The 14,794-nt window shown below is 37.6% G+C and overlaps 1 protein-coding gene across 8 annotated transcripts in view; it reads left to right on the top strand.

The window, feature by feature from the left end:
* PPM1B (protein phosphatase, Mg2+/Mn2+ dependent 1B) overlaps nucleotides 1-14,794 on the top strand; it is a 54,936-nt gene that overhangs the window by 27,944 nt on the left and 12,198 nt on the right. For 7 of the 8 annotated variants that reach the window (XM_042895354.1, XM_042895355.1, XM_042895351.1 and 4 more), the window contains 2 exons: nucleotides 4,003-4,866; nucleotides 6,922-7,039. In XM_042895354.1, the coding sequence (XP_042751288.1) occupies nucleotides 4,021-4,866; nucleotides 6,922-7,039 (964 nt within the window). In that variant the 5' untranslated portion in view covers nucleotides 4,003-4,020. The remainder of the gene's footprint in view (nucleotides 1-4,002; nucleotides 4,867-6,921; nucleotides 7,040-14,794) is intronic. The other variant, XM_042895356.1, reaches the window with a different exon arrangement.

Raw genomic sequence — 14,794 nt, 5'->3', positions numbered from 1 at the left:
TTCTATGATCCTAACTGATGATTGGACTAACTAGGCAAATTTTGAGTATCCTGGTTTAAAAGCCTATTGGAGTTGTTTCATATAACCTTGGCAGGAGAAGTTATTGATGGTAAATTTTGTATAAGTGTTATATTAAAGATTTATCTTGATATTGCATTTCTTTCTATCAGTATGAAATGAATCTTTGGTCAGGTATGCTGCCAGGATCTTTCCTCACTTGACCGGCAGCTGCTTCTGGCTACAGTCGATTTAAAAGCAAACAAAAACTCCGTAGTGATTGGTCACATTACAGTCAATCACTGTTTTTCCTTGTAAAATATTCAGGTCTCATTCTTAACAGTTCAACTCTGCCAGTACTTAGAAACTTTGTTGCTCTAACTGAAGTTACAGTAGCTGCTACTGCCAGACTTCAAGTAGAGCTATTGCTCAAAATTTCAGTAGCTCTTGGCCTAACTTTGCCTTATGTAAATTTATGTAGTGCCTGTGTTTTTTGAGTTCAGTAAGTAAAAAGGGATCCCAAGCTTTCTGTCATTGAAAATAGAGAATTACTGCGTGCATTCCCTGTAAGATTTGGATGAAGTAGAAAACATGAGAGACAGGTAAATGTTTGGACTTAAGATAAATAAGTCTTGGATTAGGTTTTCACCCCAGGAAAGGTGTATCAGCTTCTACTGACAGCACTGAACTCTCTTGGAAATGTCTTAGCTATTGATTTAAAACTAGAGATGAAGACCGTAAGAGAGCTGGAGTTACTGCCAGAGCAGCATATTGCTGAGCTTCCTTTGAAGGCCTTCCAAAGACTACTGTTAGTGATTAATTGGCACTTATCAGGTGGTGATGGTGGTGGTGGTGTTTTTTTTTTCCTTCCCAGAAGTGAGAGAATTACTGCAAAAAAGGGAATCCTAGGTTTCCATTCTTGGTCTGAAGAATGCGTACTGTTTGTAAAAAAAAGTTAGTCACCATTTCTTTGCTCACTAAAACAGTTTATTTCTTCAGCTGATCTTCAAAGCAGCTGCTGCTTTATTATAGCCTGCCTAATAGAAACAGTGATAAAAAGAGGTCTTGTGTGTGCTTGGTGTCTTCTTTATGACCAGCCATAAGCTGGATACCTAGCCTTAATGTTGTCTTACTAATTATAAGTCAATTTCAACATCCTTTATTATTTGTAGTTTTAAAAAGTATTTGTAACATTAAGATGTTATGTTTAGCTATGCTATGTTTAGAATATTTAAAAATAAGTTCTTTTTTTTTAATTATTCCTTCTGACCTGTAAGAAATGAAGCTACTTACGGAATAGATAAAACTAGGATGTGCAACACGTGCTTTAATTCTTTTTCTATGTTGTGTGTGTGTATGTGTGTGTGTGTTGTGGCTACATGTATATGGTTAATGCTCTGGTCACTGGCTTTTGGAAATAGATGAGTTCTGATCTTTACACAACTGTGCGTAGGTGTCTCCAAAAGTAATGCCTCCTATTTATTTCTGTAGAAACTACAACAGATAGAAAGAGAACAGTAATACCATTTAATACTGTACATTAACAGCTACAAAGTGCTATTTTTCAACACCACCGTTAGCTGTGCATTTTTACCAGAAATGAACAGGAGCCTACATGCTGTGCTCGTGGGAAATGCACCAGTGGAGGTGACCCACTGTCGCCATTGCACTGTTCAGGTGTCTCCATCCTTGTGCAAGCATCAATGAATGTCAGTGGTGCAGTTTTTTCCACGCAGAGGAATTTGATGTCAAACTTCTGCTTCTTACACACTTCCATGTCAGACACCAATTTGTCAGCCTGCTGCAGTCTGTCACATAGCAACAACATGTAATGGAATATTGTTGGGAAGGTTCAGCCTCTGCTGCTGTACCACCAGCACTTACCTCTGACATGGTTGGCCTACATAATCAAATAGGAGGCATTACTTTCAAAGCATTGAAAGCATAAGTCGAATGGCTTGAGAACATTATATGCTGATTTGAAGTCAGTCTTGTTTTTTGTATTAGATGTCCCAGTTAATTGTCACTTGAATTTTAAAAGTTTGAGAACTGTTTTCCTGTTTATTTGGAGTAAAAACAAATTGACATTAACTTTTGAGTGTGTTTTCATGATAACTTGGTTTTACTGTAGATTCTGCAGCTGGAGATGTGCGCCTTGTTTAAATGGGATGCTCATATTGGAACATGTGCAGGGCTTAGGATATCTTCTTCAGTGTCACATGATTTTTTTTTTTTAATGGCTCCTTCAGACAATTTACTGAGTACAAGACTTGTGTTATAACATCAGACTTCCTGATTGCGGAATATTGGTACTTAGAGATAATCAGCTATTATACATTTGTAGGTGTGAATGATTTACAGCTGTGATAGTATCTCAGAACCAAGCTAGACGGGAATGTTTGCACAGCCTACTGTATGCAAAACCTTAATTTCTAGCTAATTGTTGAAGAAAAGTTTCCATAGAAAATCTTTCTAGACTTGGAATCTGATTGTTGTTTTGTTCCACATCTCTGAGAGGCTCTTCAGAACAGATAATTTCAAGACTTGAACTTAGAATATAACGTGGTACTTGAATATAAGAGCTCTCTGAATTCTGGTATTTCTCAGTTGATTTGACTTTCTTTACCTTTTTCTTTATGATGTTCATAGCTTGTTAGAAAACCACAATAGTCCTTCTGCATAATATTAATAGCACTTGAATCAAAGAACATTAAACACGAATTAAGAAAGACGGTAAAATTACTCTTACTTTTTAAGCCAGATGAAAAGTTGCTTCAGTATTTGGGGAAATTTGGAAGTTTTTATTGATAGAGAGTTCAGAAGATTTATAGCTGGTGAACAAAGTCTTAGTCTGTGCAGTAAGTCCTCAGCCCTTTTCTTGGAGGCCACTGAGCAGAGAGATGGTGTGAAGTTTGGGTTGACTGCACAGCAGTTCTAAGGTTACCTTGGCAGTATGGAGTGAGGAATCCAACTGTAAGCTTTTCCTCCTGTCAGAGTAAGCTGAAAATGTCTTTAATGGAGGGGAATGAAAGAGCTAAAGAATTCTTAACCTCTCTTTCTGACCTAGTAACTAATTCTGAAACCAGTTCGTAATGACTGCAGGCTTGGCATGTGCTAGTGTATGAGACACCTTGTGACTGACTAGCTCAGGATCAGTAGTGACAGAATTATCTCAGATTTTTTGCTGGGTGGCTACAGCCAGTCACTAAGAGATTCATGGGGCAGATGTCAGTGTGATTGGAAGTTGTCTCAGTTTCTGAAGTTCTCAGAAAGGTAGTATGGAACTTGTGGATTAAAGAATATGTTCCTGCTTGTAAAGTGGAAGTTGGTTTATCAGGCCTAAGTAGAAAGGCCTGGTCTTGTATAGCTGAGGAAATCAGAAGTCTTCAGGAAACTTGCTTATGGATACCTGAATTTTACCTGCAAGCTTACTCTGTAAGGACACTTCTTACGTATTTTGAAGCAGATCTTCTCCAAATGTTGATGAACTAACTTTCTGTGGAAAGCTTTTTTTTTCTTGTAGATAGCATATCTATTTTAATTGAATGTGTTTTAAAATCAAGATCAATGCATTTATTAACTTAAAAATTCATAATTTAAGACAGTATTGTGACATTTTTTCTTGGATTAAAGTGCAGTTGGCTTCTTGAGTAGATTTTGACAGAGAATGGCAAAATTAGCAGGGCTTTAAAAGTATGCAAACTATGCCATCACTGTGCATTCATATGGAGAGCTTTTTGCACATTTTAATTCTGAATAGGTCTTAAAAAGAAACAGAACATGAAACAAAACACACCCACACAAAAAAAGCAAACAAGAGTTTGTAAGTTCCCACTGCATTAATGTAATCTGTTAATTACTCTTCCCTTTATAGCTGTTGATTTTTACATGTGCATGTTTTATAACTACTTCTTTAATGAAGAAAGCAGAGGGAGAAGAAAACTGACACTGAACTTACATAGAATGGTGGCTTTGTAAATAAGATTTTTCTTCTCTGTTTTCCAGATTCAATATTGCATAAACATGGGTGCATTTTTGGATAAGCCAAAAACTGAAAAACATAATGCTCATGGTGCAGGGAATGGCTTGCGTTACGGCCTCAGCAGTATGCAGGGATGGAGAGTGGAAATGGAAGATGCTCACACAGCTGTTGTAGGTATTCCCCATGGCTTAGAGGACTGGTCCTTTTTTGCTGTCTATGATGGTCATGCAGGATCTCGTGTTGCAAATTATTGCTCCACACACTTGCTAGAACACATCACTAACAATGAAGACTTTAGGGCAGCAGAAAAACCTGGATCTGCTCTTGAACCTTCAGTGGAAAATGTCAAGAGTGGAATCAGAACTGGCTTTTTGAAAATTGATGAGTATATGCGCAATTTCTCAGACCTCAGAAATGGGATGGACAGAAGTGGCTCAACAGCAGTGGGAGTTATGATTTCACCTGAGCATGTGTACTTTATCAATTGCGGTGATTCACGTGCTGTTCTCTATAGGAATGGACAAGTCTGTTTTTCAACACAGGATCACAAACCTTGCAACCCGAGGGAGAAAGAGCGAATCCAGAATGCAGGAGGCAGTGTAATGATTCAGCGTGTCAATGGTTCATTGGCAGTTTCTCGAGCTCTGGGGGACTATGACTACAAATGTGTTGATGGTAAAGGCCCTACAGAACAACTTGTTTCTCCAGAGCCTGAGGTTTGTGAAATTTTAAGGGCAGAAGAAGATGAGTTTATCATCTTGGCTTGTGATGGAATCTGGGATGTAATGAGCAATGAAGAGCTCTGTGAATTTGTTAAGTCTAGACTTGAAGTATCAGATGACCTGGAAAAAGTGTGCAATTGGGTAGTGGACACTTGTTTACATAAGGTATGTAACTGTTTTCTCCAAGCAGATGTTCTAATTCTGTCTTCTATTCAGACAGGTGTAATGTTAACAGTCTAATCTTCCTTTTTTCCTTTTTCTTTCCCTCAAACTTCAGTGCCAGTTTGACTGTGTGTCTTTGAAGAATATACAACCTCATCCTCTGAGAGACAATAGCAATTGCAAAAATACAACTTTAGTATAATTTTTGCATATAGATCCAGCTCTAAATTTTGTTTCACTTTTTAAAATGATTTTTTCAAAAGGTCTTTAAGAAGGAATCGATTCTGTGACAGCTCTCTGATTTTCGTTGCTTTTCTCAGTTGAGCAGTTGCTCTCCTTTGCATAGAGTGTGTGCTTGTACTATCTTTTCTGTACTCAGCTAATTGTGTGAGCTCATGTGAAGAAAAACTACTCGGACACAAGAGTTTGCTTGCACTCTTTGAGTTTGTTAGGAGCTATTGCACGTTGGTCTGCGTATCTTCCTTAGATTCACCATTTCCAAGCATGCCTTGAGAAGTGCAGCTTTTACTATTGCATATAAAGGCAATAGACCAAACAGGCAGTTCTGAGAAATTTTAACAATGAAGGGTAAGTAGTTTCTTTCAGTAATGCCATATGCTGTATAATTGGATTAAATACTTTGGATTTTCTGATCAGGTACTTGTCTAGCCTCATTAATGGCTTGTCCTTTTAGTACACTTTCAGTAAACTGACCTCTGACCTTTTGCTTATTTTTTTTTGAAGTTTTGATCTGTTCAAGGCGTGATGAGATTAGAATACAGTCTTGTCTTCAGAATGTGAAGTATTATATGCTGTTTTAAAATATATATATATTATCTGCTGGAACAGGCTGCCCAGAGAGGTTGTGGATGCTCCGTCCCTAGAGGTGTTCAAGGCCAGATTGGATGGACCCTGGGCAGCCTGGTCTATATTAAATGGGGAGGTTGGTGGCCCTGCACGTGGCAGGGGGGGTTGGAGATTCATGATCCTTGAGGTCCCTTCCAACCCTGGCCATTCTGTGATTCTCTTATTCTATGATTCTGTGATATATATATGCTTGATACAGGAAAAGAATGTGGGCATGTGTACTTTTGAAGGAATTTATTATCATATCAGATTCCTACTTGGTTTCCTCAGGAGATCAAGTTATCTTAAAGGATAGGAACTACTCAGTAGGTTGGTGTTGCAGCAACTAAATTTCTGGCTGAGTTTGGATGAGGAGGAGCTATTTAAATTATGATTTCATATTTAGTACAAGAGTAGAGAATCATAAAGGAAAAAAGACAGCTTATATTTCAAACTAGGTTTAGTTTTTATTGAATGTCCTTGTAGGATAATTGGACGCAGATGTGTTTTTATATTTAGCAATGGATTGTAATTTTGAAAAAAGACCAGGAAAGAACTATATTGAAGCTTACAAGTGAAGAACTGGCATTCAAATTGGTACCTGAAAAAGCTCTTGGCTAATAATGCTGTGAGTACAAGATAGTCTGTGAGATCAGATTGACCATGCTAAGTGAATTCTTATTTTGTAATTTGTCTCTTTTTCTTAAGGTGCAATGTATGTGACAGAGATGCTTTCTGATAAGCATGCTTTTATGAATGTTCTCAGACTGATGTAAATTACTAGCTGGAGCTAACTATTCCAGTAGTTCAGAATAAATATTCTGCATTTCATTTTCCAACATGATTTTGTTAATTTGGGTTAAGGCTAACGTTAAATGACGGTATAAATGTCTTACCAGTTGTCTTAAATCTTTTTCTACAGTTCTTATTTTGTTCAAAAAGTTGTATTTTTTAAGAACTCACATAAATAAATGCCTGAAGTATTTTCAACTTAAACACTAAATGGAAAGTAGAATGAGTAGAATTCAATTTCAGCGAATAGATTAGTTGAGAGAGAGGTTCTTATTAATCAAAGTTCTGTCGTATTGCAAGGCTTCATTTTCCCAGTTAGATCTAGAGTACCGTACTTGAAACAAGTGAAAATATGAGTGATGACAAGAACAGGAGAATCTAAAAAGCTTAACTGTTTGTTTTTTTCCCTTTGTCACGTAGGGGAGTCGTGATAACATGAGTATTGTACTAGTTTGTCTTTCAAATGCTCCTAAGGTCTCAGATGAGGCAGTGAAAAAAGATGCAGAATTGGATAAGCACTTGGAATCACGGGTTGAAGGTAAGAAATCCGTTTTGTTCATTAGAAATACTTTCGTAGCCTTCTTGAGCATGAAAGCAAAAACAAACAAAAGCCCTGTAAGCTGCCGTGGTGCTATGATCAGGAAAAACGTCAAGAGAGAAGTTATAAGGCACATGCTTACATGTGTTTTCTTAATGTAAACTTGAGCCTTTCACCTCTGTCTTCACAAGACAGTATGCAACCACTGACCTTGCAGAGGCTTGTGTTATCTAATAAAATAGTGGTATTGTTAATGTTTTGCTTATGAAATATCATTAGAAGGATATTTGTGGTATTTGTTTTGCATCACTTTTTGTGAAAGCTTGGCAGAAAAATGTTCAGTTCTTCATTAAAGGATTCACAGCTGGCAAGTTGTTTGACCACTTCTGTTAAACACAGTTCTGAGTTTATTGTAAAATATCAGTTTTAAAGATAACTTGTGTAAACTTTTACAGATAGCTGATCCAAATTCCTTTGAATGAAAGACCTTCGTATTATTTTATATCATCCTTTTGGATTCTGAATGCTTGAAATATAAGTGTATGTGTTCATGAATAAAAGTTGTTTAATCCTGTAGAATTTTCATGGAGGAGTAAACTTGGTCACTAACCTGTTCAGTTATTAATTTCATTAATTTACTGGTTTTACTTATCCCAAGTGTTGAATGCAGCATCTTCCCTTCAGCAGAAACAGTTAAAGGAAAGGTAGTTCAATTGAGAATGAGAGACTAGCACTTGTATATTTTTTCCTTTTCTACCATGTTCTGTCCATGTGTTGGCAGAACTGACATTTGAACAGACTTTCACACTGCTGTTTCTAATTAAAAACCTTTTTATCATCAGTTAAGGCTGTTCTGAGGTCTGGCATGATGGTTGTGTGTAGCAGCTTCTAGGTTTGTTTCACTGTTGGTTTACGTAGTGACCCAGATATAGTTGAGTTTGGTAGAATTGACTGAAGTTCATTGTAGATGCTGAAAGTTTGTGTTTTCATAACACTGATTGCATATTGGGGTAGGCTTTTGTGGAGGCAACTCAGGCATGGAAAGAACTATTCCTGGAACAGTTTGTCTTGATGTTACAAATGTGACTGGGCTAATACTGTGAAATAGCATCATTAGAGAGAGATGGTCTAAAGAGGTTTTGAAAACCTTGTTGCTATGAATTTTTCAACTTCTGTAACCTCATCAGAAGAGCACTGAGGAAATGTCATGTGTTTATGTATAATGTAGCTTATTAACTCAGCTGCTGGATCTGTCACGACAGCACTTTTTCTGAAGAACGTTCTGGCTGAGGAAGGAAGTTGAGAGGATTTGAACCCTTTGACTTCTTTCAAGACTGGATTAGAGTGTTCTTGATTACTACTCTATTCAGTTTTAACTATACTTTATAGAGGTGGTCTCTGTTTGGACAATGAGTTATGCAGCTGCCTTAGATGTGTTGGTGCTAGGTGTTGAGTGACTGCTAGTATTGCAGTACTGCTGTCTTGTTGGTGCTTTTGTGTTCCTAATGAGAAGTGCAATATCAGCAGCCTGCAGAACTGTTCAGCAATGGTCCATGAGACTTCAAACTTAGGACTTAGGATTTTTGAGACTTTGGTGCCTTCCTACTGGTTCTTACCTGCAATCTCGGGACTGTAACAAGGTCTCTGTGACATAGATCAGGTCTCTGGAGGGTGTCTGCCTGAGCTTGAACATTTTTATTTTTTTTAAAAGAAAGCATGCCTAACAAATTTTTTTTCAACGTGGTTCCTGAATCTTTGTTGGCAGCCAGGCATGGAGTCTGTAATCTGTAGAGGTAAAATGCTAATTTCCTTCTACTAAAAGTCAAAAGCATTTGATTAGGATTACTAATACAGGACTCCAGAGCTATCACATGGCTAATAGATTCTACCCTTGTTTTTCATGTTGGTTTTATTAAAATCTGAGACCCGCTGGCTTTTCAATACTCTGTAATGGGTAGATATGTAAAGGACTGATTGGACCTACTTATTAGAAAATAGTTCATATTCAAATAAGTAGGACTGAGTATGAATGAGAAGTAATCCTGCACTTTAGATCCAAGGAGTTCAGGAAAATTGTGTGTGTGTACGTATCAGAGCAAACAGTGACACAAATAGAACAAAAACAAATTAAAAACACTACAGCTCACTCATAACTTTTCATAACACTAATTCAGTGTAGAATGCAACAGTTTGCTTAAAAATGTCTGCTGTCATTGTAACCTGATGGCCATGGATGCCTGTCAGTTTTGCCACTTAGGAACAAGGATTCTTTGATACTAGCTTTAATGCTATAAATGACATTTACTGTAGAGATTGTATTTAATTTTTCATCTCAGAGAAACAACTGTACTGGTGTTCTTTGTCTAGGTAAGATTTTTATTAGTCGTATGTGACCAAACGAGGTACACTTAGAATTATTTTTTTTCTTGTTTATGTTCCAGGTATGTAGACAGTTGATGTAAGAAACCTTAATCTTTGAAAATCTATGAGAAGACCTTCAGGCCATAGCATAGTTACCTTTGAATGTGCTGGTGTTGTGTATGGTTTCTTCCTCCCCATTCCACATGTGGTTTAGATGGGATCTAAATTGAAATGGCTTATATATTTCTTTTTTCTTTTGAGATCATTGAGATCTAATGGTCACTTCAAATGTGACCTTTAGACGCATTTCTCAGACCTTGGCTTACATCCCAGACTTTCTTGATGATTCTAGTTAAGATAAATAACTATTATCTTCCTGTGTCTGAACAAGAGTACACAAGCTGTTAATAGGCTCTGGGCGAGAGCCAGGAGCAGTTACCTTTGCTGTCAGCAGTTAGGTGTGCACATGGTGCTTATGGAGTTAGCATTCCTGACTTGTTGGTGGCTCCTCTCTCAATTTGCAGATGGTTGAAAAATACTTAGGACTACAGTGTATTTTGTTGCTTTTGTGAGTGAACGATAAGATTAATAGTAAAGCTATTAAGTAACTTCAAGTTAGATCATCTGAATGAACTGTGGAAATGATGTAGGAAGCACTGTTAACTAATAATTAGGCATTATTGTTACATGGTAGAGTTACTGCTCTGATGATCAAAATAAGTCTTAGCAGAGATGTATTTTAACCACGTTGTCACATGTAACTAATATTATACACACCAAACATAAGATGGAGACTTTGGAATCTGAATTCATGCAGAGCCATTCTGAATGTAGTTTGAAATGATAGTTCAGCATTAGTAGTCAATAGAAATTAGAAGTCATAGAAATTGCTTTGAGGACTGAATTTCTGTTGCTTCAGCTATTCTTGATTGTTTCTCTTACTTGAGTTCCCTGCGTTGTTCTGTGTTCAGCTGATTGGACAGAATGCAAGATCTTCAAACGTTAAGTATTTAGCAAGGAAGAGTGCTAGTATATTTGAGGGAGTTCTATCAAGAATCGCAGAAAGGAAAGGGAGCAGCCTGGAAAAATTTGAAATTGTTACCTCTATCTTTTCTAAAATAATTATTTGCATTCTTAAATTCTACAAAATTGTCATTTTGACATAGTCTCTTTCATAGGAAAAAAAAAAAAAGCTATTAAGCTATGGTTTTTTGTGTGTTATATTTGTGCCTTGAGTATTATTAGTCCAGAAAAGTTGTAGAGAAGCTTGAACAAAACACTTCAAACAACCAAATTGCATAGTGGAGAATCATTTAGAAAGAAGTTGGATTCCTAAAAAATAAATAAATAAAATGCCAGTCCTCTTTCAAGGTTCATATAGTGAGCAGAAGTGTTTTTCACTGAAAGAAAAAAGAACTAAAGCATTAGAATAGTTAGGAAAAATATGTAAGGTATGAATATCTTATCAGTGGGTGGGTGTTCTTCATGAACGTACACAGTTCAACACAGTATTTTTTCTGTTCCCTATTGATTCTTAGATTTCAAGCTGATGGAACTATCCCATCAAAGCCTTAAAACAGCAGGTTTTTCTCTGCTCTGATACAGGCATTTTCAGGTTTGGCTTAGAGTAAAAGGCATTGTTTGAGGAATGCTTTCCTTGGTTTTGTTTGGTGGCTTTCATATATATATATCTATCTGTGCTCAAAAGCAGTTAAATACTTGCATATATAATTTTTGTAGTCTGTTCATACACATGTATAAACATGTGTATAGGATGCTGAGATCATGTGCATTGATAAAATGTTAATAGTTCTGTCCAGTCTTTGCAGAGTTATCAAAACAAACAAAAAACCTTTAAAATAAGACCAGGAGATCTTTTTGAGACTTATAATGAAAGAACTATGTGCTAAAGCTGTTCTGCTAACTTGGTTCTTTATGTCAATGGTGTGTGTGTAATTGCATTCCTAAGTTGTAAGTTTCAAAGGGTGTTTTGAAGTACTTGATAACTTGTTATCAAGTAACTTATGACAATGGCTTGTTCTGAGTTGCTTACTTGGTTAATTTCCAAAGTGATGCAAGTGTGTTGGGTGGTAAAGTTGTGCTAGGTCAACCTTTTCTCACTGTCTTGCTGTCACTTTCAAGTGCTATTTTCTGTTTTGTTTGCATCAGTTTTTTTTAGAGATCCACAGATGGCTCACAGTAAGAGAATACTAGGCACAGAAGTTGATACTCTGATATGTTTTGATTTATTTTAGAGGATGTATCAGACATGGAGATTTTAAAAAAGACAAAGGGGGGAAAAAAACAGCCAGCCTTTCAAATCATAAATAGGGGCACTTGTTCAATGTAAACTTATAGCTTTAATTGACTTAACTTTAACTGAGTTGACTACTCAGTTAATTTTGTTGGTTAGTGCATTTTATGTGTGTGGAGTATACACTACATCTAACTGCCCTGCAGCACTGGAGCTGGACCCAGTGTAGAACAGTGAATTCCTTCCTATGTCATTATCGTGGATCTAGAGATGGATGAAGTGTTGAGATGTAAAAGGCAGTTGTAGTTCTGTCTGGTTGGGGATGTAGTCTTTGAGGAAAAATATGCATTTGTATAAAACTCCCTTAAGGATGGAGAGACCTTACAGAAAGATCTTAACAAATTGGACTGCTGGGCAGTCATGAATCAAGTTTAACTTGAGCAAGTGCCAGGTAGGGCACTTGGGATGGAGCAACCATGGATATTTGTATAGAATGGTGTGCAAGAGGCTAGAGAAAAGGGATCTGGGGGTTCTGATAGGCAGCAAGTGTGCCCTGGCCACGCAAAGGGCCAACTGTGCCCTTGGGTGTCCCAGGCCCAGTACTGCCACTGGGCAAGGGGAGGGGTGGTCCAGCTGTGCTCTGTGGCCTCACCTCCAGCAATGGGTGCAGCTTTGGGTAGTACAGTGTAAGGGCATAAAGCTATTAGAGAGTATCCAAAGGAGGGCTACAGAGATGGTGAAGTGTCTTGGAGGGCAAGGTGCGTGAGGAGCCTCTGAACTTGCTGTGTTTGCTAAGGAGCTGAGAGGAAGCCTCATGGCAGCTGCAGCTCCTCACAGGTAGCAGAGGGCAGCACTGAGCTCTGCCGTGTGTGACAACAACAGGGCCCAAAGGAACAGCATGGACCTGTGTCAGGGAAGGGGCAGCTGGGGGTTAGGGACAGGGTCTGCACCAGAGGGCAGTGGGCATGGAACAGGCTGCTCAGGGCAGTGGGCACAGTCCCGAGCTCAAGGAGCATCTGAACAGTACTCTCAGAAATAGTGTTTGAATTTTGGGATTGGACTCGGTGATACTTACATGTCTCTTCCAACTTAAGGTATTCTGTGAATCTGGAAACTAGAATGACTTTTCGTTGAAACTTTCTATAGGCTTATATCTGTGTCAAAAGAGCTTTGTCAAAAGTATTTTAGGAATAAAGTAGTAGACTTGCTTTGTAGTGAACTCCAATGGATTTCAATATATGATAGCATCAGGAAATAATTCTTCAGGTGTCTATGCTAGCAATAGAAATGAAAAAGATCCTGCAGACATGTTTTGCATATTCAGGGTAAAAAAAAAAAAAAAACACAAGAAATTGCAGTGTTACTCTCAACATCGTTGAAAAGGTGAAAACCTTGTAAATGCATGTAAATTTGTTTTCTTTCTCTTGCAATCTTTATCAAACAAATGAGTGCTGCTTCGGAAGTAATGCCTCCTATTTTGCAGTGTTGGCCCATGTTATGTCAAAGATGGATGTTGGTACAGCAGTAGAGGTTGAACCTTCCCAGCAATATAGCCTTATATTTTGTTGCTGTGTGAAAGATGTCAGCAGAGGGGCAGTCTGACAAGATAGCATCTGACATGGAAGTGAATATGAAGCAAGGGTGTGTCACTGAATTTCTCCATGCAGAAAAAAATTGCACCCATTGATATTCATTGACGCTTGCTGAACATTTATGGAAGCCAAACAGAGGATGTGAGCACAGTGAGGCGGTGGGTGATGCATTTCAGCAGTAGCAGCACTGACTGTTGGTCGCCTTCGCTGGTGCAGCTTTTTGCAAGCACGGCACGTGGACTCTTATTTATCACTGGTGAAAGTGCACAGCTGATGGTGGTGACTATGCTGAAAATGTTGTTCAGTCTCTGAGAATCTGCTCTATCAAATAATACTGTTGCGCTCTTTGTATCAGCTGTGGTTTATATGGAAATAAATAGAAGGCATTAGTTACGAAGTGACCTACATATGCATTAGTTAAGGTGTAGAGCAAAAAGGTCGTTCTTAGTCATTTGCTTGATTCTTGTTTTGGTGAATCTACTCATCCTTGTAGTAGAAAAAGAAAAAGGAACCTGTCTCTTCACCATAGTTTCTAATTGGACAACCTCTGAAAATGGAAAGAAGGTGCTTTTAGTTATTAAAGAGCTTCCTAAGAAGTGCTTTCATAGCATTAAGTAGAAGATTTTAATGCTAAGAAGTCATGATAATCCTTAGTCGTGGCTGCTTTAATTGCCTTTTAAAAGCTTCAAAAATCTTGAGCTTACATTAATATTTGGAAATTGCTTGCTTCATTATTCTTGTTATGTGTCTACTTTAGTATGTTTGGAATGAGACACAGTCTTTCTTTATGTAAGACATTTCCTATCAGATGTGACTCAAGCATTTATATTATACTGATACCATCTACTTCTCACTAGGTAGTACTGCACCAAGGGACAGAATCTGAGGGGTCTTGTGGCCGATTTCTGTGGATGTATTTGGATGAAATGGCCCAAGTCTTAAGATTTTTGTAGTCAAGCACACATACTTAGCTGTCATTTTGTTTGCTGGCTGTGCTTCATTGTTACTGAGTGTATGAATCTTAATATACATAAGGTTTGGTGGAAGGATGTTGAATCCCTTTTAGTAGTATATCTAGCTCATTCATTGCAAAGATTTTGTGATGTTGATCTAAAGTTGCAGATTAAAAGCATAGTTGCCTTATTTCTTATCAATAGTGAAGCTGTTCTAAAAGTAGGATTAACTTTGGTGGACTTTGCCACAGATTTCCTCGATGCAGAATGAGCAAGTGCGTTGCAAGCTGGCATATCACTTACTTTGTACATACACAGCAGTCATCAAGAGATATTTAAATACCAAGGAACTTAGAGTACAGTATTTAAAGTAGGTCATGTGCTTCACTAATTTCAGAAATTGAAGCTGTTGCTTCTCCTGACTTAAGCAAATTGGGCATCTGTAAGTGGAGAATAATCGATTGTAAGAAGCATAAGTGGTTTGTTTAGCTGTGGATAGCAGCCAAGATACAGACTGTTCTAGGTAAGAGTTCTATGTTTAGACATGAAACTTAAGAAGAAAAAAATCGCCTAGAATATTATGCTAAAAAACTCA

This window comes from Lagopus leucura, unplaced genomic scaffold (assembly GCF_019238085.1).
Source record: "Lagopus leucura isolate 7727_CA_CO unplaced genomic scaffold, USGS_WTPT01 Super-Scaffold_73, whole genome shotgun sequence".
NCBI classification, from domain to species: domain Eukaryota; kingdom Metazoa; phylum Chordata; class Aves; order Galliformes; family Phasianidae; genus Lagopus; species Lagopus leucura.
Note: the sequence above shows the minus strand (reverse complement) of the source record. Positions and strands in the feature narration are given on the sequence as shown.